The 24,910-nt window shown below is 35.8% G+C and overlaps 1 protein-coding gene and 1 long non-coding RNA gene across 3 annotated transcripts; one reads left to right on the top strand and one right to left on the bottom strand.

Annotated features, from left to right (window-relative positions):
* Window positions 1–486: 486 nt before the first annotated feature.
* On the top strand, window positions 487–21,444 carry LOC118753889 (14-3-3 protein zeta-like). Of its 2 annotated transcripts, none has more exons than XM_036488764.1 (4): window positions 487–573; window positions 20,407–20,606; window positions 20,682–20,795; window positions 21,237–21,444. In XM_036488764.1, exons 2-4 carry the CDS (start codon window positions 20,545–20,547, stop codon window positions 21,427–21,429), a joined length of 369 nt encoding a protein of 122 aa, XP_036344657.1. In that variant the 5' UTR covers window positions 487–573; window positions 20,407–20,544; the 3' UTR covers window positions 21,430–21,444. The 2 variants fall into 2 exon arrangements, with proteins under 2 accessions (XP_036344657.1, XP_036344658.1); XM_036488765.1 differs by lacking the exon at window positions 487–573 and adding an exon at window positions 803–1,010.
* Window positions 13,259–14,769, bottom strand: LOC118753890. The gene is made up of 2 exons (XR_004994846.1): window positions 14,233–14,769; window positions 13,259–14,145 (listed from the first exon to the last, which is right to left on the bottom strand). It is a non-coding gene; the product is annotated as an uncharacterized LOC118753890 (long non-coding RNA).
* Window positions 21,445–24,910: the final 3,466 nt, after the last annotated feature.

Raw genomic sequence — 24,910 nt, 5'->3', positions numbered from 1 at the left:
GCCTCCGTTAAGTTCAGTTATAGACAGCAGCAGTGGGTTATACGGGCTGATTTAAAATTCTACAGTGGCAGCTCCATTGTTATTGCAGCACATTCCTCCGATTGGTGTCCACATACACTTCGGCAGGCTGCAGTTGCAGCCACGGTGGTGGCGGCGACGGCAACGGTGGCAGCAGCGTCATAGCTGCAAAGAGGTCTTCCTCCTTGGTATGCTTGTCCCCACGCTTTTTGCAAACAAGCTGCCTGTGTATTCTAGCTGGTTCTGCCTCGCGCGTACCAGTACCAGATCCCATCCCGACCCAACGAGTACAGCGACGAAACGGCGCACAATCGTTGCTAAAAGTTTCGCGCTGACGAGATGCTCTCATTGATTCGACCGTTTGGCTGTGGCGCTCATTCGTCATCTCGTTGCCATCCACATTCATTTCGTTCGTGGCCATATTGTGAGTTTCGGTTCGTTAGCTTTCGATGCTCAACTCCAGTTTGGCCAATTGGCGTGTTGGTAGTTAAGTTGCGGTGAGAAGCGAGTTAGCATGTTTCTTGGCGGTGTTGCGTGAACGCAAAGAAGATAATTGTGAGCAAAAATTTACTATTACAAAGCTCCATTTGCAAAAAGAATCGCACATACGCATTCACATTCATAGTAGCGGTGTTGTAGTGCGAAAAGTTTCACATTTGAAGTGCAATAATTGATAAAAGAAAGCAAACAAAGGAAAAGTCTGCCGCCAACGATCATAAGAAACAAAAAAAAAAACGTAATATTAGTTAGAGAAGACGTGAAAACGTGTAAATTGTTGCAACGCGTCAGTAGTCGGCAAAGTCGGCAGCAGTGTCCAGCTAATTGTGCCGCAGAACCTTCTCTTTTATTGCGATTCGGTGTATACACATGTAGTTGCATACATTAACGTAATTGTTGGATTTGTTGGACGTTGAATTTTTTATATTAGGAATACCAAAAGTATCGGAGAATAGTTGCGATTGCAACACCCGTAGCGAACTCAGTTTGTTAAGGTAAAAAAAAAACGCATGCATGCATACATAAATATTACACTGGATCACAAAATTTTAATTTGGTCTTTGTTCTCCAGACGCCACTATCCAATTTCTATGTAGCATTGCTTGGTGATTCCGAAATTCGGGTATGGATACGTTTTCGAGATATTTGCAATTTACCATTATTCAGCTTAAAGCAAAAATTGGTTCCTTTTAATCACGTTTATCTTACGAACCAATTTAAAAATCTTAATATAAAATAGGGCAAATGAAATTCTCCATACACCGTATATACATCATTTTCCGATAGGGCTTATAGTTTCTGAAAAATTTATTAATCATTCCAGCTTTTTTTTATTTTTTATTGAATGAAAAAATGAAAAAAAATCAAACTTTAACAGAACAAAAATTAAAACAAAAAACCAGTTCTGTGCCAAATTTTTGCATTTTTACTAAAGCCTGTTCTGTTACAAAAAAAAAAAAAAATCAATACGAAATAATGAGTGGTCAAATGAAAATGCGCAAGATTTTTTGTATGAAATATGGAGCAAAAAAGCGTGTTACTTAGGTGTCCGCGGCGTATGAGAGAAGAGTGTCCACATTTTACTTCAAATAAAAAACTTTATTTTACAGCTACACAAAAATTTAATTTTAATTGCTTCCATATACGAGTTTTCATAAAATCTTTGAATGGGAAAGTTAATTAAATGAAAATAGTTACATATTTGTCTAGTTTATGTGCTCTCATAAAACTCGCCTGTTTTTCTATAACTCTCAAATTCTTTTTGTGTGTTTTGGTGAGTGGTTTCCCATTTGTTTACCCGCGTATGAATGCGACTAACCAATAAGTTAATCAGCCATCTATTCTAGCCACTCCTTAGCGGCTTGTAGACAGACATGACGACAATGTGTACATATTTCAATGTCATTGTATGGTAGGTACATATATTATGTTTGTAGTTGTCAAGGGTGTGTTGAAGAAATGTGCCGTTAAATGCGACTTTAAAGAAATAAATGCAGAGAATCTTGCCTACTACATATCGATGGCTGAGTGGAAGATCGACCTATCTCGACAGCCAGTTCGAAAACGCCCTATCTCACAAAATTTTTCAACAACAATTAACTGAAAAACGCCCTAACTCAGAATTCGGTTCAAAAACGCCCTCTCTCAGTACATTTTCAATGTACTTTCGTTTGAGATAGGGCGTTTTTGAATCGTCAGCTGAGATGGGGCGTTCTTCAACCAAATTTTGTGATAGGGTGTTTTTGAATAAAATTTTGAATTAGGACGTTCTTGAAAAGTTTTCTGAGAGATTGCGATTTTTTTCACACTTTGCTAGTGTTTAATAAAAAAGTATAGGTAATCCTGAATATGAACTATATCGTTAAAATTATTATTTCTTACTTAAATTATTTGCATAATTTTATTGTGGCAAAAAATCTATTTTGTAGCATTACCAAATGCATAGATTTATTATTTGCATTATGCTTCTTATTATTGAAAACTTTATTACACGAGTATGTAGCATACATATGTACAAACTTATTACCATTCAATAGTGTGCATGTTTTACATTAATATAGAAAGCGCAAAACTTTTAGCATTTTTGACGTTTTCAAACACTATAATTTTAAAATTTTCAACTCAAACTCACATACTAATTCTTAGTCTCAATCTCAAACAACACCAGTTTAGAGCAAATAATTTTTATTTTATTTTTAATTTTATATGATTTTGTTATGTTGGCAAACTTCTAACTCGAGTTGGGAGAACGGTTGCGCCTCACTATGTTTTTATCATGTTTATGTATTTCTTCAATAATTTCTAAAGCATTGCCGCTCTCTTCTATTCTGGTAGTACAAAAAAATGCTCTGCGCATTCAGTTTTAAGTGTCACATTTAGTTTTAATAATAAACTGCATGATGAATGCGCTCCATTATGGATGATGCATCACCGCGCATAATGAATGCACAGATCATTCTCTCCTGGTAAAGGGTGGCGGTAGTTGCGCAATGCAGTTGAGCAAATGAGATGACCGTTGCTGCATAGCAAGCAAATGAAAGATTATTTTAGTAAGTTTAACGAAATGAAAATCGAAAAAAAGCAGCGAGTTTCTTACTTAAAATTTACATGACATTTGAAGCATCCGCTGACGATAATTTACCCCTTTGAATGCATGTTTTCGTGTGGAGCTGTTAATAACATTCCAAATTATTTTACCAAGAATTTCTCGAATAAAAATTATATTATAATTATTTTAGTTAATTGCTTCATATTTGGATGTAATATTTTCATCGTTTTAAAAACGGCTTCCCCATTTCTTCGTTTCATTCTCCGCTTATAATGATTTTTCTGGCAAAGTGCCTTTTGAACTTATAATGGGATTATTGGCGGCGCCAAATTTCCATGGAATTCGCAGTTAGACATTCAGAGAGACTCGAATCACGTTTGCATGCGCCTCTAACACCCACAGCCTTTTCAATTTACTATATGCGTCTGTTGATTTGTAGTTGCAGAGTGGGGAGGGATTGTATGCTGGGTTGTAGCGGCGGTCTGTGCGCTTTACTTGTCTTCTGCTTTTCATGTGTTCGTTTTGCAAATATGGCGCTTTGTTCGTTCGTGCAACTTCTTAATTACCTATACGGTTCCGTTCGCCTTCTTTCTCATAATTCGACCAATCTTGCTCCTACTGCTCCACAATCCTGCTTTGGGTGTGTTTTTACTTGTGCCAAAATAGGTTATTTAAGTTCGGCCCTCAGTGTGGGCTACTGAGTGTGTTGATTGTGTGAGTGACAGTAACTATCTATTCATATTTTAGCGCTCAAATGGTCGCGGAACAAAGTCAAACAGCTTTCAGGCCTAATTGGATGGTTTATGCAGCTTTACAGTGCGGTATCAAATTGATCATTGTGTTGCACGAAATAGTTAATTTTCTGATATATGTTTGTATGTATATAATTTTACTTACTTATGTATGTATATGTGCTATGATTTGGCTTTCCTCTTTTTTCAGTGTTATATGCATAATTAAAATTAATGTTTAATTATGTAGATACTTTGTTTTGCTTTGTTTGTCATCTTGTCAAGTGGCTGTAGTTTGTTGTTATGCACTGTCACCCGCTAAATCTGTTCACTCTTCCTCGTCGTCGTTTACGTCGTCCTTTAGACGCATTTAAACTTTTCACTTTTTATTTGTTTAATTTTTTTTTGGCACTCATTCATCTTAGCATCTGCGTTTTTTTCACCTCGTCTGTTTTCATTTTGTTTTATGTCATACGGAGTAGCAGTGTTTGCGCCTTCGCCTTCACCTAATTTAAAAGAAAACGTTTCACTTAGCAACCAACGTCAAACTCATTTTCATCCTTTTCAAATTTTTTCTTATTTGCCATTTATTTTTGCCCCTTCCATTATACCGAGTTTTCTTTGATGTTCTCATTTCGTTCGAAATGGAAAATTAGCTAAGCTTCTTCGTTGACGCTTTGTCATGTCGCCACAGAAGATAAATTCTCTTCAGCATCTAAATATCGTTTTTTAACGATACCGATAAATTTTTATAACAGCAAAAAAGGCAAAAACTGATTTCTTATAACAGCTGGTAGGCTTGCTTCTTTTAAATCAGGATCTAGCACAGAATTAATTTTGTAAGGAATTTATAAAGAAAATGGAAATGAACAATTTGTTTCTCAATATTACTGCAATTAAGGCACAAGATTCAATTGATTTACATACCTATGTACTACATACATACATATGTATTTCTTAGAATGAATTTTGACTTCTAGAATACATTTCCACTAATTTACATTATTTGCTTCTCCCTAATTTTATCATTTGAATTTGCTTGCTGTTAGTTAAGCGCTCATTCTCTTACCAAATGATTGCTTCTACTGTCACCACAGCACTTTCCGTAGTTTTTTTTTTGTTCTTCTTCTTGTCATCTTGTCGGCAACTTTATGCCTCGTAAAAGTTCTTAAAGCCAAGTGTAAGTAAGTGTGTTGGCGCGCGTGTGGGGGGGGCGCATGTTTTGTTGTTGAAAGACTTTCAATTTCATTTTCGTCACCAGTGCGACTATATTCCTCAGCAGAAAACGCGAAAACATTGAGGCATCGCATTGAGGTGTGTGCAGCAAAGGGCAAAGTGAGAAATGAGTGTATTCTTGGTCGCTCGATTTACCATTTTCCCTTCACACTTCTCTCCACCCTCTCCACCTTTAGCTTTCATGTTGAATTGTGTACCTTATGAAAAAAAAAAAAAATCGGCCAACTGTGCTCTGTTCCGCTGTCATTAGTGACGCAAACAGTCGGGCTTCGTCGGCCCACCTTCTCTGCGTTTGTGTGTGTGCGTGTAATTGCCATGCCCGTGAGGTGTTTACATGGATTTATTACTGCTGCGATTTTTTCCATTTTGCAACGCTTTTTTTCTTGATTATGATAAAGCTGATTGTCGTTTGTCATAGCTGATGCGCTGTGCACACTGTCTTATAAGAGACATATACTTTCGTAAGTTTTTTTATATTTTTTATGTATTCGTGAAACGCGATTATAAGAAGAGCTTCATGATGCCTTTATTTTTTTTTTTTTTTTTACAAGCCCGTACTTATTTATGTATGTATTTCATATGCCTATCGGATGGTTCTGCATTTACTTCCTTTTTTCTTAAAGCTGTTATTAAATTATTCATTTCCTTTGTGCGCATTCGCGCTTGCATTTTTTTGAATGTCAAGTGCGCAATATTTCAAGTATTTATTTATACTTGCGTTGCATAATTGGACATATCAATTATTACCTTTTGCTTTACGTATGCTTTTTTAGTGCAGTGTTAGTGCTTATTTGTGTTGTTTTTTGTTTTGTTTTATTTTTAATTGTTTAAAAACGCTCATTTTCACTTGCCTTGCATTCAAAAGTGTTGTCAGAGGTGTGTTGTCTGTTGTATTACGTCAGTGTTTGCTAATAAATAAATTTCGCATTTGTTTGTCTTTATACAATATTTTTTCGGATATTTGTTTGTTTGTTTGTTGACGCATCGAATTTTTTCTGTTTGCCCATAAGTAAATCGATTTACAGCTGATGAAAGTAAGGTGCCCTTGGTCCTCGGTGTGCTGTGTTGAAAATTTTAAGTGCTATCGAAAGTTCATTAGACTTTCTTTTAATGATGATCATTTTCGGAACAAAGAACTTTGAACTTTAAAATAAGTTAAATAAGCGATTTTTCTAAATTTTTTAGTTTAAAATCCGAGCAGCATTTTTATTAGTGGGACTTAAACCAGCTTTCTTGGGTTTACATACATACATATACGCTTTTGAAAACATAGATATTTGGTTAAATTCTATTCCTGTTCACACGGCATCGGTAACTTAAGGTTTATTTGAGGCGAATTTCCAAATTTTTTATAGCAGTTACGGAATTACGTTCGCACTCAATAGACAGTAATCATTCTCGTCAGTATTTGTTTTTGTGCTTGGATTATATTCGGTGATACAAAAATGAATTATTACTTCTCTGCTGAGTTTGCCGCTACTCGTTCCTAGCTCTGAAACGTAAAAGAAAGGGGGGAAGATGGCTAACTTAACATAACATAGTTTTTCGTATAGCCAAATATCTAAAGCTTATTTATAAAGGGTGATTCATAAAACTAAGAATTCAAAAAATGACAAATCTCTATATCTATACTAAAATGATACGCCCCAGAAGTTGCCCTTTTTTTAATTTTCTCGAGCATTAGTATAATACGCAAAACAGTACATACTATGTATATAGAATCTAAGTAAGTTCTTACCACGCGGTTATGAATAAGCTCATCTTTATGGTTCAATGAATTTTAATTTTTCTTCTCTACTAAAACAGGAAGAAGAATCGCTCTATCAATGCTGTTTGAGACAGCGCATGGCACAAATATTTTATACGTACATTTATTTCACATACAACATACATATGTACATACAAAAGAAGCAGTAGACACAGAGAAATCGAGAACTTTACAATAAGTAGCCGGGGGCAGTGAGGTGGCGCGGAGCGAGCATGTTAATTCGAAACAAAATAACATCCACCCACGTGCAGTTATATTTATTAGATGACACGAAAATTTACTTATACATAAATTAGAATATATGTACATCCATACATACGTACATACGAATATGTTAACCCAGTAGCAGTTTTGGCAAGGCCTTCCCTTGATAAGGTATTACAGAACAGCCCCTCAGCAAGTGCAAAGCACATCTAAACATCACTACGAACACTACGATTGCTTCCAGAAGTGCATAGCTTTCGAGAAGTGCTTAGGCAACGTGTTAAGCAAATAATCTGGCATGAGCTATACAAGTTAGAAAATAATTTTGTTTGAAGGATTGTAACAAATTTGATTCAAATAAAAATTTGAAAACACATTTACATGTTGTGCGTGTAGTTGAGTGCGCAGAGATGTTTGCTATTATTTGTTAGCTTTCAGGGAGGCCCGGGTTTGAAACTCGTCTTCATTTTTGTTATTGGTTTTTCTTAATTACGATAAAGCATCTGTGAGTGAAGTGTTACACAAAAGTAAAAGCCTGATTATGGCAACTTAACTTAACTTAACGGAACTTAGAACTTAGAGAATCAAAATGGAACAGATTTCGACGTGCCGTTAAGTTACGTTAAGTTTCACTTAACAGAATTTTTAAGTGAGAGCCCTTGTAAGTTACGGTAAGTTGCCATAATCAGGCCATAACGCATAAAAAATAAGCACTTCTGTGAGCTTGTCTCCCGAAAGGGGAAATGCAATGCCTTCCAATTGGACTCATTTCATATAAAAACTAATTGTGATGGTAAGGCTCTGCACATTTCTTTTTCTACTGGGTACATGTTATATACATACATACATATGTTTCTACATACATACATACATACATTCATATGATGGTACTTGCATAGCATACGCACATACATACATGATTGGATATATGTACATTAGACTGTCCCAGAAAAAAAGGTGTTTGTCGTATCTTAGCTTTTAGAGCTGAATCTTAAAGTATGATATATCGATGTTTTCATCTCGAGGAGAAATATTTTTTTTTGTTCCAAAGTTCGTTGACCTCAAGTACCAGGGTTCTAGTACTTGCCCACCAGATTAAAGCTCTCAAAAATCATTAAACTTTTGCTAAGGAAGTATTTTGATTATAACAGTAGAACTATTTTTATTGCTGAAGAATGCGAAAAGGCGATTTTCGGGATTTTTTTTTTTTCGAAATTGCCTTGATAAAATACTACTCTGGGATGTTTTATTTGCCTGTAAGGTGGTACCGTCTAATGTCTGTAGTAAATATGTACAAATGTATTTACATACAGACATCCATATGTATCTATGTATGTACATACGAACATTGTATTTGGGAAGCGCGCGCGATCGCTCACCGTCCACAAGCGTTATTTGAAACATTGTTGAGCGAATACCTGTGTAGATGTGTTGAATGTCTGTATTGTATGACATCCGCACTTCTATTTTTGACATTTCTGACAGAAGCGGAATGCAGCATACAAATTAACGCATTTACAATTATTTTTTACATATATGTACCTAAACAATAAATAGTTGCGTTCTGCTATACAGATTTAATTTTTTTTTTTTTTTTTTGTACACACCTGACTTAACTTTTTGGCATTAAAAGGAACAATCAAATACATACTATTTATGTTTGTATGTATGTACCTACATTCAAATTCAAATGTTAATTTTATACTCACATCTGCCGCATGGAATGCCTGTTTAGTTTGCTGGTGGTCACTGGTTGCGATCAATTTGAGCTGAGGAGCGCCGCGAGCGTAGCGTTTTAATTATACATACATATGTATGTACGTAAAGCTTCAACAGCCAAATGTGTTGATGATTTGACTATTCGTCGACGCGCATGATTACCGGCCGGCCGGCCGGTCTAATGGCTCATTGTATCAATGAATGACCGCTCTGACTTTGGTAGGAATGCTGTTGCCCAAGAAGAATACCTCTTATTTGCGCCTTGGCTCTGTGAGACCATTGAACTTGTACATATTTGCGCGCCCAAAAATATTTCATGTCGTTATGAGCTTTTTCTTTTTGTTTTTTTTTCGGCACCAATTTTTTTTGTATGTAGTAGATACGTATTTTTGATTTGTATGTTTTGGGACACGCTTTTGTTAAACACTTTTGAAAAAATGTCTTTCTTATCAACTTGTAATCACACTCTTAGTTATAATTAATTACTCACACCATGGCTTTCCAAAACATACCTATCTAGTAATCGGCCTTATCATGAGTTCCATTTTCGCCCGAAATTGTTCACTTTTCACTCTTCGCTTTCGTGTATTCACTTCGCGCGGATGAAATAATGTCGGGTGAATTGGTTGCGAAACTCAGGATAAGGATTAATATGAATCGTGTGCCCAATATGACCTCAAACCCATACTAACATTCGAACATTTTACCGTTTTGCGGTTTCATTTTCCACTTTTCCCTCTTGGAGGAACAAAAAGTTTAGCAAATGACTGTTAATTACCTTAGATCGAATCGCGATCAAAGTAGAAGCAATAATGGCATGCACTAAATTTTTCTACGAAATTGCCCCAGAGTGGCTAATTAACCGCTTGTGAAATATTAATGTTTTTTTTTTTCTTTGTTTTTCTGCATAATTGTTGACTGGTGAACCAACGAAGTGGACTTGATGAAATTCACAAAAACCAAACAAAAAAATTGGAATTTTTTAGCATTTTTATGCTAAACACGTTGGTGACTAATTGAATGGCCGCCTAACTAAATAGTAAACTAGTCAACTGACCGTTACGATGTATTGCGAATGTCATTCAAAATTAGTCAGCTGAATTGTTGGCAGCCTATATATGTGCATATGTACATATGTACATAAAGTGAATATACTTCGATTTTATCGAAAACTTTGAATTTAGTATGTGCAAATGTGTACATACATATATATAAGCTTAGTTCATTTAGAAACGAGCGGCAAAAGAACACTCAACTCGGGTAAAGTTTCCTTTTAGCTACTTAAGCAACCCTGTGATTAGGTTAATGGGATTTATATACAAAAAACAGGAAAAAGGAAACAAAACATTTCCCTAAGCACTTTCTCATTAACAACACACAATAGCTCAGTTTATTCATCGGGTCGCCAATTGTTTAACAAACCTGGCTGAACTAGGATAAATAGGCGCATTTGTGTTCCTTCTTTCAGGGACGGAAAATTCTAATTTTTTTTTTTTAATATTAACCAAAGAAAAAAAAAATGAACCAGTAAAAATTTCAGATGCTTACGTACGTATGGCCTTTTAAATTTTATAGATAATCATTTTTTTTTTTTGAAGTGGAAAAATAAAATTCGATAAAAATTGTTATCCTGAGCGAAAAAATAAAAATCATTATTTGTGATCGAAAAAATAAAATCATAAAAGCGTGTTTAAATTTTTTTACTCATAACCAGGGAACGGATTTTTTGGAAATCGCCTTTTTTCTGCTAGAGATAGAGTATATTGAATTGAGGATGTCCACGATTTAGTTTTCCCTGATTCCATATTGATGTTGCTTTTTTTCAGATATTTCCCCTTTTTTTTTGCCAGTATGCAGCTCTCAAGAAAAGCCAAAAACTCCATATAAAATTACGTAAAAAAAATGGCAAAGAAATTTTCTTAAGGCAGTACGCAGTTCTTCAGAAATTTGCTATGAGTTTTTTTTTTGTGAAAAAAGAGCACAAGGCAACCCATGTTTGCAACAGAAATATATGCACGTTCCATTATTTTCTGAGGAAAGAGTGTGGCCTTGGATACACACATGAAATAATGGCAATTTTTTTCTTGCCCGTTCACTTGAGAGCTGCATACTGGCCTTTAGTTTCAAACGTTCCATATTTAAATTGGGCGCCACTTGTATGAACTCACGTCGAGCGCACGTTTAGTACATTCAAGGCGAAAATCGAATGAAAATGCTGTCAGAAAAATTCAAAATGCATTTTGTGGTTCAATGTTACTACAACTGCAGAGATTAAACTTTTGTAAATTAAAAAATCTAAAGGAAAAAATACAAAAATTCAAAGTAGAAATTTTTCTCTTTTTACTTGTAAAATAAACATTTCTAAAATAAATGCATTTTTTTTATTACTTTTCGGTTTTTGTCTTTTTTTAATGCCTTCTTTTGCCTTTTTTTTAGTGCCTTCTTTTGCCTTTTTTTTTGCGATTTCTAGGGCCGCCTTTTCCTGCCTATTTCGCTATTTTATTTTGCCTTTTTATAGGTTTTTAGGTCCTCAAAATGCGTTCCCTGCTCATAACACTGCCCAAAAAAAAAAATTCTGTTGAGTAAAATATTATAGCCGATTCTTATAGGATTTAACCTTTAACGTAAGTTGCTCGAAAACTAGAGCCAATCTAATATCTTTAGGGTCAGCTATAATATTTTAGTCAACATAACATTTTTTAAATTTTGTTGGCCTGTGTAATGATTACCGTCCCTGGTTTCTTTGCGTGTATTTTGTGACTTTACCGAGTCTTCTTTTGTAGCTCGGTTGCAAAAGCATGCATCTATAGATGTCCGCCGAAAGTACTACGCATTCATACTTCCTGCTTCTAATATGACTTACGTTCTCGTATATAGTATGTATGTAGTCTGTATGATTTGGCTATTGCGCGCTGGTATTTTTTTTTTGCTCGCCCACTGGATTTGATCATGCAGGCAAATGCTGTTTTGCTTCTCATTGCTCGCTTTAATTTAAAATGAATTTATCCATATCAATGCGTGTTTGTGTGTATGTATGTACCAGGGATGTTGCGAATGATTTGCATCACTTTACACATTCGCATTCGACATTCGCATTTGCATTAAATGATACGAATGTTTTGCGAATGCGAATGTATACATGAGCAGAGAGTCCACTGTAATATTGTCTAACCAGGGTGCGGACAATAACCGGCTTTTAGCTTCAGGAGCTAAACGGTTAAGTAGTGTATCAAGCAACATTGATGGGTAATCCTCAATTGAAGACCTATCTTAAAGAAAAACAAGCTTATCTCGGCGAAAATCCTTTCGATTGGTGGAAAACTAAACTAAAATACAACGAATTGACAGATCTGACCCGCAAATGTTTGAGCGCTCCACCCGTCAGCGTTCCTAGTGGGGGAAAAGGCAGAAAAATTACCTTTTTGAAATATAATATGCCCTTTTGAACTTTGACTACTAGATTAAAACACTGTGTAGGATAAGCACTCGTTCAATGTTCTAATAATTTGCAAAATTTTTAAGCAATAAAAACAGTAAATTAAGTTGACTATAGCTTAAGTTGTTATTCCTAACATTCGCATTCGCATTCCGAAAATTCGCATTCGCGAATGTGAAAAATATGACATTCGAAACATCCCTAGTATGTACATACATATTTTTGATGTGTGCAAATTTATATTAAGCAGAGCAATAACCGACAGCTGACGTACTGACTGCCGATGGATGACTCAACTCTTCTATGTAGATACTGTATTCAGTGATTGTTGAAATAAAATGCTGTTTGCGGAAATTACGTTGCCCCAATGGCACTCAAATAAAACGCTGTTGCTGCTGCCGTCGTGGTTGCTCTATGTCTCATTGCTCTGCTGCTTCAATGAGTTAATGCCATTTCCGATCTCCTTTTCTGACAGCAACAACCCAGGAAACATTTTCAATCATAAGCAACTCGAAATCTCGAAATCGAAGATCTCGCCTGTCAGTTGTACGCAGTGCATCAGGGCAAGAAACAAGTATTCTTCTCGCCAGCTCGCGGCCTCACCCTGTGTATAAAGCATAATGTTTGCTGGCTTACTAAGTCTTTTTAATTGCTTCAAGTATCAGAAAAGGTTCACTTTTTCATCGCGGAATTGTCTTCAAACATTCAACTATGCGACTTTAAAATGGCTCGAAAATTTTATAAATCGCCGAAAAATCTACCAAATGCATACTGGGAATGTATATATGTACTAAGGCTGCGACTATCCGTATATTCGGATATTCATTAGGATATTTGTGCCTACAGATGAAATCCGGATGTCCGATTAATATCCCCTGATCTTGTTATCCGAATATCCAATTTTTTTAATCACATATCCGGATATACGAATAATAAGGGTTGTCCGGATATGTATACAAAAGATTCGGATAGAACTCCCAGCCCTAGTACATACATATGTACATAGTATGTAGATACTAAAAGCCCTCTGCATACTTTTTGCGCGGCTAGCACAAACAAAAAGCTCTCTCTGTCCAACGCTGTTGAAATGGAAACAAGGGTTTAAAAGATGTAAGCTAACAGGTTTATTCGAAATAAAAAAGTATTGATAACGATAATGTCTATAACTAAAAATACCGATAACGATATCTATTTTTTTTGGGTAATAAATCGGGGGTAACATGATATTAGTAAAAACGATAACGATACAAATGTTATCGATAATATTAAAAAGTATCTCTGATCATCGGGAAGGAACCTACTATCGGCTAGTGATGGAAAGGCAGACAACTCCATCAGCTGTTATGATGCTGCTACATAGCCGTACAATTGGAATTTCGTAGGTTACTGCCATCTTAAAAATGCCAGTTGATTGATAGCATGGGGAAAGGATAGAATACGAACAAGTTGAAGTTCAGCTTCAATCAAATCTAGTTCCCAGCAAGTAGCTTATCCTGTAGCGTACTTGGAATAAATTCGACAAATTATGCTTTCTAGCGCACGGAAATTTACATTTTTCTTAAATGTGTGTAAATTTAAAATTTCTGATTATGGCTATAGCTTTTGTGGAAAGATTTAACTCCTTTTCTGGCGTGTTTGACCTATTAGCGTTTAGCTCCATGCTTCGATTTCTCTCCGCTGTCCATACAACTTTTAGCCATTCTCTCGATTGATTCGTCTGGACTTTTCTGCATACACACTGCATTGCTTCGTTTCTCATTTGCCAACTAAAATTTTCTCAATTACATACCTAGTATATATGTATATACAAGCATACCTATGTAAAATCTAAATATGTGTAGGGCTTTGTTCAGCGCTATTTGGCTGCATCATTCGTTCGCTCATTCGGCGGCAGCCGGTTAAAATTTGTTGGCCGTTTCGCCGGCTAGCTCAAGTTGTAATGTGGTGTTGTTGTCTGTGCCGAGCGAAGTTGGCTTGGGTGGTTCCTCTTAAAAAGATGAGGAAAAAAATGACAAATAAAAAAGCTGCTAACAACGCTTTTAACTAGCAAAGTTGCATTCATTAGTATACATACATATTTCTTCAGTCTGCTTCATTTTTCATTCGTTTTTGCATTTGCGCGAATACTTTTTTGTCATGCTGCGGAATTTTTTCAATTTTAGTTTCACATCGTTGCTTGTTGCAGTTGCTTTTCAGTTGTTTTTCGTGCCACTGCATTATTGCCTTTTCGTTTGCGGTTTGTTGGAAGTGGTCGGCGGCACCACCAGCAAAGTGAGTCATTCACTGCTGCCATCGCGTTTGCCGCTGCTGCCGCCATCGCCATCGCCATTGCCATCTGAGGCTATGTGTGCCACCAGTGTGGCGTCATGTCATGTCGCCATCGCGCTCTGCAGTGTTGGCTGTGGCTGTGGCTGTGGTGCCACAATTTTTCTTGTAGCAGGCACAATTTTCGTACATAGCCTTGCTGCACGTCCGTTGCTCCTCCAGCAAAACACCGCTGGTTCACCCCAATCAACCATCGGCCAGTCAGTTGCTAAGCAAGCGTTCCCGCAAATCGTCTCCGTCTGCTGGCGTTGCTGTTGGTACTGGTGGTACTCCTTTGTTGCAACTTAAGTTCTAGTTCGCTAGTTATGCCTGCCATGCATTTGCTTTTCGGTGTACATATATGTGTACTATTTGTAAGTCTATTTTGGTTTTTCTATTTCTATTTGTATCACTGCATGCAGCTGCAAATAATAAATCAACGCAAACATTACTGAATAGAATAACGTCATGGCTCTAATGACCCTAATAGGTGCCACCACGTCCAAATTGTTGTTTGTGTGTTGCGGGCTGCTTGGGCGAGTGAGTGAGAATTCAGTATGCAGAAATTTCCCCAGTTCTTCTCCCTTTCGACTTTGTTAGTAACTGCAGAGTCTTCGTTTTTTTTTTTATTTCGGTGAGTTATTTAATATGTTTTCGATTTCTGAAGGTTTGACGAATGGTACCTAATAAATTAATAATGAATTCCATTAGTATGTTTGGTTATGAAAGTTCTTTTTGGTTTGCACACGCCAGAACTTCTTGGACTTGAGGAAAACTGAAGAGAGCAAATACCTAAGAGAACTCAAGTACTTTGGGTACTCTTCAGTAGGCCACACTATACGTTGGCACTTTTCGTTGCTTTATACTTAGTATCGCATTCATAACACATTCTATGGCCTAGTAACCAAGCTGATAGATTTGTTAGTTCGTATGCGCAGTAATCACAAGCCTGTGATTTTCCAATAGAAAAAAAAAAAAATTACTTTTCAATTCTCAAAATATGGCAACTTGGAACAAATGTTGGCGAAAAGTAAATGAGAAAATGTTTCTATTGATTTGCCTAAAAGCTTTGCATTAACATCTTTTTATCTACGCAAGTAGATATTTCTTCCTTCTTTTTTCGTTTAGAGCTACACATATGGGCAAATCTAAAAAAAAACTGGTACTTTCTTGCTATTTCTAGTGCCTTTTCCAGCCTATTTTGTTATTTTATTTTGCTTTTTTATATAGGTTTTTAGGTCCTAAAAAGCCGTTCCCTGGCTACGACATAATTAATTTTTCACCTCTTAAAAATTACATAAAAAATTCACTTCTTTTTAATATTTTGTGAATTAAAACATCTATAATTCAAAAGTTATGCAACAAATTGATTCAAATTATTTTTTTTGAGGTTTCAAGTATACCTCTATGAATTATATCCGAAAGTAACCAGCTTGATATAGTTTGCAACAATGAAAATAAAGCTAAATAACACAAAGGTTACCTGTTTTTTTTTTGGATTTGCCCAGCATACATAGTACATACACACCTTATTCTGCCATTATCATTTTCTATCTAGTTTGCGCCAAAATGGTAAGTTTTGCGTGGCGGCTGTGTCAACACAAATAAATTAACGCTTGAACGAGTTGGTAAATAAATAATTTCGTGTTTATTTTGCTGGCCTTGCGGACCATTCAAAGTGAATGCCTGGCCAAATATTGTCTGGCAGAGCACGTGGCTATACATCAATAATCAAATCCATTCGGTGCGGCATATTTTCCTAAGGGTGAAGCCAAGTACCCGAACAGTTTACATATCAATATAAATGCATAAGTTATTAGTAAAAACAGATATTTTTAAAGCAAAATTTCTAAATATGTACCAAATTGGACCATAAATACTGGTTTACCAAATATATCGACTCGTGCGCCACCTATCGGCAAAACTTTTAGTGGATCCTAAATATGAACCAAATCGGACTAACGGGTTTTTCAAATATCTCGACTGCTGCGCCACCTATGGGATTAACTCATCCTTCGTATTGCATTGTCGTCGGCTTCTGATGCATCAGTGAAGTTTCAAGTCTTTAGGTCATCGGGAAGTTGGTCAAAAATTGACTGCAAGATTTGCTTATCGAATTACAACTCCCCACATCGTTTTATGCTAAAAAATTTATACTTACCGACCCGTTTGGCATTTCAGTGACGATTTTAGTTAAGGCCTTTTGCATTTCAGGTGGCAATATATTTCGTGATCTTGGGATCGTCTTACGTTTTTTGAGCTAATTTTTCTTTGTTTTCAAATAAACAAATCCAACATAATGCCAATTTTAGTTCTGAAAACGGTAAAATACATCGTCTGCTAGAACATTATGCAAAGGTAAATAATATTAGCATTTATGATCAAAAAGTCGTTCATAACCAGAGCTACCAGGCCACTCCATAAGGCGGTGTGGTTCGGTTCGACGGTCCGAACTATTTAGGAAAAACATCTGCCGGTGCATCAACCGTTTTGAGAAGACCTATAAACCGTGATTCCCTTCTACTCGATTTTGGTTCAAGAAGTTCAATTGTCACCTTATAATCAATTGAGTGCTTGGACAAGCTTCTTTTCGATACCTTTTTTCGATATCGAGAACTAAGTACCCTTTCTGTAGAGAATGCTAAAATTCTCGGCAGTTTCTCTAATTGTCGTCTAACCGGCTGCCTTAGAGAATCACATTCAAATCGCAATTGTCGCAATTGGCATTTCTATTGCCACTATGTTTGTGTTTTTTGAGTGCCGTCAATTCGTTATTCGTTTTTATTTGAAAGGTTTTATTGTTACCAACTTGATTGGTTGGTCGATGGCGGCTCCTCCGTGCTCTATTTGTTTCACAAATAATTAATGTATTAGCTATTGTTGTCCCTCTTTCATATCTTTCACTAGATTTTATGATTTCCTCAAACCGACTTGGTTACAGTCCAAATATTTTAACTACGCAGTTAAATATTTAAAATATTTGTTTGTATATTTGTTTAGTTGTACTTGTATACTTTCCATCTACGTCAGACCCACTACTTAGATTATACGCTGCTGATTACACCTCGATGGCGCTCTACAATAACGGTACAACTCAAACTATAACAATTTTTAGTGAAGCTAGTTAAAGTTGTCGCGTTTCATAATTTGCAGTAATTCTGTTGGTAGCTTTCAAATTATGAGTTATCCTTGGAACTGGATTAGTCAAGGATAAGTGACATGACCTGAATTCGAGAAAAAATGTTTTAAACATTTGGACTGACTTTAATGTTAACCTTATAGGGAAACCAAAATATGTTCGTCTATAACTTTTTAAATAGCCTAGCTGGCGAGATGGGGATTTCACGTACACATGGAATAATAGTTGCAGAATATGATAGGATATATAACTTAGGCGGTTATTGCTTATGACCACAGAAAAACTCTTACTACTGTTAAGTGGCTCATGTCTATAGTCCTTTCCTAATTCATGTCGAATCCTTAATAAAGTAAGTAGTATAGACTATTTACTACCGCAAGTGGTGAAGAGTAGACACGGATGAGACAAGGATTGGAGACTGGATGAGCCACTTAACAGTAGTAAGAGTTCTTATTTTTTGAATTTTGAATTGTGTCGTTATTGCAGAGGACCAACGATATGTACATAAGTAGGTATGTAAAATTTAAAATTACTTTAATTGGTATTAACTTTATCGCTTTTAACTTTGCCTCACTTTCAATTGTGAAACTTTTTTGCAATTGCGAAAATGGCAATTAGCGGCCGGCCACCACGCTTTCGCCAGTCTCTGCTTGTTGTTGCGTTGTTGGCTGTCAATCCATTTCAAGTTGAGCTGAGCTGATTTTGAGTTGAGTTGAGTTCTGTTGAATTTTTTTTTTTAGTTGTGACAACTTTTTGCAAGCGTTCAAAAAACTTTTAATTATGTTCAAATGTTTGTGTGTCAGCACGTTGCTGCGTTGCCGCCTACGGGCAAGGTGGGTAAAAATAATTTCCGCCGCATTACTGAAGTTTCCATTCGCAGCGAAGCGTACTATCCCTCAGCATTTTTGAAGGTCAACTGGGCGGTTTCATTGCACCGCTTCACTTTTCATTTGGACAGATTCAACCTTTTTTTGATGCAAATTATCAATTTAAGAGGCGATGACAAAAAGGATATGTGAAAATAAAAGCAACATTGATGCTGTTATGTTAATTAAGGTCATTATATGTATGTAGGTAGTCTTGCAATTTGTGTGTTTTGTTTTATTATAATGCCACAGTAGCACCGCCTTTTTCTGATCTACGCGCTATTCAAATATTTACATAAGTACATATGTATGTAGTACATGTCTATACGTATGCAGGTACATACATACATATGTCCATACGTACATGAAATGTGTGCGCTAGCATGCGCTCCCAAAAAATGGCCGCGCCCAAGCAAGTTCATACTTCAGCTGCGCCTCCAGCATTTATCACACCACAAAGCTTTTGTCATAAACTATCAGCTTTTATATGTACATAAAATAAGATATCAAACCTGCGCGCAGCAACAACCATAACAAAAAAAACCAAAAAAAAAAACTACATAACCTTTTCTCTGTAATCTCGCTTTTGACGTCCCGTGATTATGTAATCGCTTTCGCATGCCCTGCCTAACAGCGGGCGGGTGTGTGTGTGTGCATGTGTGAATATTAAGAATTTTGCTGATAAGCTTCTTGTACTTGCCAGCTGGTTAGCGAATAGTCACCGTGTAGCTCGCTCCATATTCGTTCCTTGTAAGCCGCGGCCTTCCAACGGTGGTGGTGAGTGTTGTCGTCGAGTTTCTCTCAATCGTTTGAAGAAGTGTCTTTGAAGAGTTGAAGAAAACTGAAATTCGATTTGGTCAATGCATATGCATGTAGATACATATGCACATACATACATACATACCTATGTACATATGTACATTGTATATACTTAACAAATTTGTGACATCAAAAGTGAACTATAACAGGGGAAGGGGCGGACGGCGTTGCTGTTAATTTTGAAACGCTTTTTGCATTTAATATTTTTAGCCACCGTGTGGATCGATGAAAATAAAATGCAAGAAATTACATACTAAAAATGACAATCGATTTCTTTGACATTTTTAATTACATACATGATACTTTCACAAATACTTAGTTCGAAATGTACAGTAAAAAGCTTCTTTCTCAGCTGACGTGCCTTTTCTAATTATATGCGGCTATAAGTTGTTCACAAGTTTTTTTTAGAATAAAAATGAATGCGGCCTAATAATTTCAGTTGTACGCCATATTTCATTTGCACAGTTATTTTTCCTTGTGTACACATTCTTTGAAGTTCCAAAATACCGAGAAATACTGCGCCTCATTGGCCTTCAAATAATTGTGATGGCGATGTGATAATGATCCTTTTGCACTTCAAGGCTAAGTCAGTTGCTACTGCTGTCTGTCGAAAGTAAATAAGTATGACTGGCGGTGGCTTATTTGTGTTTTTAGTCTTACAAATTCTCCGGCTACCTACCGGCTATGCTGTGTCACCCACCGCCCGCAACGCGTACTAAGCGCAAACTTGGCAAATTCTCTGCGGCGTAATTTATTCCGCTGCGCTCGGGATTTCTGCGCTTTCAATTATGAATTTCCAATTAGTTTTGTTTAAATTAATGTGGTTTGTTGGTGCACAATACTTGTTTAACGTAAACTCAGTTGTTGTTCTTGAGGCTCATGTTGAAAGACGTTTTTGGTTATACATACAGACATAATATGTATTACATATGTACATATGTATGTATGTATGTAAAGTGTGTAAGCTTTGTAGGAGGATAAGCGAACTGGTCTTAAAGAGTTAACGAGTCTCATTTTCGAAACAAAATATTCTCATCCCGAATGCTCTTCATATACATACATACATAATTTGCCATCTTCCAAATTCTAATCTACTACATATTTTCATTTATCATTGCAGATAGTCACACTGTGAGCGGCGCATTCAGTTTTAGAAACCCTGCGTTGTAATCTCTCTTGGCGGTTTGATAGGAAAACCCAGCTTCAGTTTTTTTCTTTAAGCTCAGCGTAAGCAGCAAGCAAAACAAAACACATCAAAATGTCTACAGTCGACAAAGAGGAATTGGTCCAAAAGGCAAAGTTGGCCGAACAATCTGAAAGGTGAATTATTCTAGCCATAACATAAATAAGTAAATGGTGTATTTTATTAACAATTTTTTTTATATATATTTTCAGATACGATGATATGGCTCAGGCTATGAAATCAGTCACAGAAACCGGTGTTGAACTGTCAAATGAGGAAAGAAATTTACTCTCCGTTGCATACAAAAATGTTGTTGGTGCCCGCCGGTACGTCTCTTTCTTATTTACTTAGCTTTTATGATTTGATAACTGAAAGATATGTACATATATGCATGGGAACAGAATTGTGAGTGCGCGCGGTCTGCTTCATAGATTGCTTGTGAATTTTAGCGAATAGAATTAATTAATTAAATAGATATAACGGCTGTAACATGAATTCGTATTTTTAAAAGTCCGAGCAATATTTTAGAAGTCCAAGTTTTTAAGTGTAAAGCCATTTGGTATTAATGCTAAGAGAATTGCAGTTTCGCAAACATGTTTTACGAATGTCATACTCCTAGTTTTGTAGAATAGCTAAAATGTGGCTTATAATATAGTTAAGAATTTAGTAATAAGATAGTAAGTTACTATATATGTATAAAAGTTGACTAGTTTTTACAGTATCAAACACTTTTATATTAATGTACGAATCTCCCAATTTCTTCTCAGATCATCGTGGAGAGTAATTTCATCAATCGAGCAAAAAACTGAATCCTCCGCCAGAAAACAACAGCTCGCCCGCGAGTACAGAGAACGCGTGGAGAAGGAACTTAGGGAAATTTGTTACGAAGTTTTGGTAAGTTTTTTTTTTTCGTGTGTATTTTTTAGATACTGTTTTCATGTTTCAGTCATAAACAATTAAGTAGTACTGATTAAAGCACAACGAAAATATATTTCCACACTAATCCATTCGCCCGGTGCTGAAGTACATATTTTGTTTTTGTAGAGTTTCAGAACAATTTAAATGTGATATTATACACATATGCACATATATGCTTGATAAAGGACAGAACCTAATTCCTTAATAGACTGCGATTAAAGAGCGAAATAAACTACACGGACGGCTTTATTATCTTTTGTTTATTTATTTTCCCATGCACCATACAAGCAAGGATTTTTCGTTTTTTTCCGGCTGATGAAGGGTGCAGATAGCGATTTTGTCGCTTAAATTTTGCTCATCTTCGATGCGTGTCAGCGAAAATTGTGTTTTTTTGTACATTTTTTGGGCTCAGGAGTTTTTAATACATGAAATTTTCTTATACAACTTTACCAAACGCCATACAAACGTTTGATCGAGCTTCAACATGGCGGCCAGAAAATAAAAATTGCGATTTTTGTTAAAATTTCCCTCAAGTGGTCTGTCAAATACGGTCGCTGTTATGCAGAAATTGTGTTTGGCAACACCAAATTAACGGCAGCTTGGCCCAACAAACTCTCTCTCTCTCCTCGAGTTTGTTGCAACAACAATTGCACGCAGTTTGCCAGTGTTATATCTCATTTTGCGGTTTCTCTCCTTACAAATTGCTTATAAGATTTTGATTTATCACTTTTACTTATCAAAACTTTTGCACTTCAGCTTTTTTTTTATAAAATTGCAGTCGTTGATTTTAATCTCTAGATTAAAAGTTTTTGTTCAGCAATTTTTTCTCCAAAAACTAGGTTTAAAATACACGATGAGTCGCGAAATATATCTAACAACTGATTTCGAAATTTGCCAAAAATCTCCTTAATATGAAGATTTTGGCACTAAACCTAATTTGGTCGAGGATTGAGTTTTACTTTTGTCATATTCTTTAAAAAAAAAACTTGAAAAGAAAATACCAAATAGTAGAGCCAATGGGTCGTTTTAGGTGTTTGTTAGAGAATTGAATGAGCTTTAACACAGTATCTACGAAGACATCTTGTTGAGAATCTTGTAAATGCACCAAACAGGTAAAATTAAAAATATGTTGAGCTTATTCTCCTGATTGGCAGTGTTTATATTTAATTAATTTAAAATTTAGTATTTTTAAACAATCCTTAAAGAACTCGCAGGCCTTCGTTTATAAATGTTCAGACTATACATCTCAGCATGTTCAGGAAAAATATCGTAAGCGCCATTTTACTTTTAGAAAATAAGGTATGCAAAAAAATAAATAGTCCTATTAGAAAGCTAGCATTCAATAATGTTGTTGTCCATTTAAATCCAAATAATTTTCACACTGTTTAAATCGAAAATAGGGGTCGATATATACATATGATCCTGGAATTTTGCATTCAATATTCCACCAACTTCCCGATGAGGTAGAGACTTAGAAACTGCAAAATTACCTCTTACCACGATAACGAATGCAATATGAAAGATGAAATAATCCGTAAGGTGGTGCAGGAATCGAGACACTGTGAAATCCCGTATTTATGGTCCGATTTGGTTCATACTTCGAAGGCTTGTTTTAACAAGTAATTTTTAAGCAAAAAACAAAACCGTCTTCAATTCTCATATACAAATTTAAGACTACCGTTAATTTCTTCACGATCCAATGATCGGATCTGAACTAAAATAGTATGGGACCACCTTTCCATTAAAAAAGGAATTATAGAAATCGGTTAACGTGGTCCAAAGTTATGCGGTTAAAAATATATTTTTATTATTGACTTATTTGTTGGGAGTGCTCTTTTTAAATTGTTTTTCAACTAAAATATCAGATTGGAGTGTACTTTCTTGGCATATGTAAATAAAAGCTTTTTGAGCTGTGAATGCAAGTAAAACTTCACACCAAGCTGATATGTAAACATTTAATATAAATTAATAGTCATCCTTATCATGAATATTTTGGTGAAAAATTTCACCGGCAAAAATTTAGTTCACCGAAACGTTCACTTTATCATGAAGGTGGAATAATTTCGGGTGAACGGCATTTCACACAGAAATTTCGAAGTAGGTAACAGGTGAATACGGTGTACGATAGCGTGGAAATGATTCGAAGTGAGCTACTCGCTTGATGAATATTCAACATACAATAGGAAAACTACTTGGGCGAAATGTAAACGAGTTCACACGAAATGAAAAATAAAACTTTCTGAATATGAACCAAATCGGACCATAAATACGTGTTTTCCAGATACCTCAACTCTTGCGCCATCTATCGGCAACATTTTTGCGGTGTTATTCCTTTTAATGTAGGTAATACATATATATTACAAACATCAACTAAATCAGACCATAGGCCCAGTGTTTCGAAATAATTCGACCGCAGCACCACCTACCGGCTAAATTTTTTGTGGAACTATTTCCTCGCATGTAGGTGATTATGTATGTATGTGCATATCGTATCCACCAAATTCAATACCACGAATGAGGTGGCATAGAAAAAAATTTATTTTGGCTGCCGTCTCAATGCTTGTCTACTTCACAAATTTATTGTTGAAGAACTATAGTAGAAATTCATATTTAGTAGATTCGTTTAGAAAACCATTCAAAAGTTTTGAAGAAAATCTGTTTGTTTGCTCTTTTGAAACATTTTCGAATTATCTTATACGTGGTATTGCAAGCGACTATGTATTATCAAAGAATAAATTAAGTTAAAATAAATACATATACCAAATTATTTACGTTTTTTTTTTTATAAGCAAGCAACATTCTTGCAACGGTATTGACATTAACATTAACTCGATTAAATAGAAGGCGACTGGGAATGTCAAGCGATAATTAAACAATAGCAAAAACAATATATTACTTGTGTATGTATGTATATTCAATCGTCAATTTAAACTAGGCTATAAAAAAGTGGCATAAGTTGAAAGAATGAATGGCGCAGTTGGCTAGCGCCTAACAGCTGGTTTTTCATGTATATATATGTATGTATGTACATTCATATGTAGATGCAATTGTAAATGTCACACCGTTCTGTGCATCTTCCGCTTACTTACCTTTAATCCATAGCCCACAAATTGCTGCACCAGCCATTACCTTTTGAAGGTTCCACACCCTGCTGTGTGCGGCTGGTAAGCACTTAGCAAATATTAAAAAAAAAACCATCATTAAAAGCCTCGGCAATGAAATTCATTGAAGTATTTACATACATACATATGTATGCCTATGCGTCACCTTAATGCCATACCAAGCATTTTCTTTCTTTATACCGTTTCTGAGCGTTGGAGCAATTGTCCCGTTTGTCATTGCCCCATCGACCTCAAACGCCCTACCTAATATAACTACTTTTCATTAAATTTTACTTTCGATTCCGATAATTTACTATGATTATGATGCCTTTTTGCTTGCTCTGCAAGTCTTCTGTGTTAGAATGGTTTAGTGATTAGAATAGAAGTGTTCGTTCGCGGCATATTTTCCAACAGTCTGCTTG

Source organism: Rhagoletis pomonella, unplaced genomic scaffold (assembly GCF_013731165.1).
Source record: "Rhagoletis pomonella isolate Grant_MI unplaced genomic scaffold, Rhpom_1.0 Rhpom_scaffold_03009, whole genome shotgun sequence".
In the NCBI taxonomy this organism is placed as follows: domain Eukaryota; kingdom Metazoa; phylum Arthropoda; class Insecta; order Diptera; family Tephritidae; genus Rhagoletis; species Rhagoletis pomonella.
This window is presented reverse-complemented; position numbering and strand designations above follow the sequence as displayed.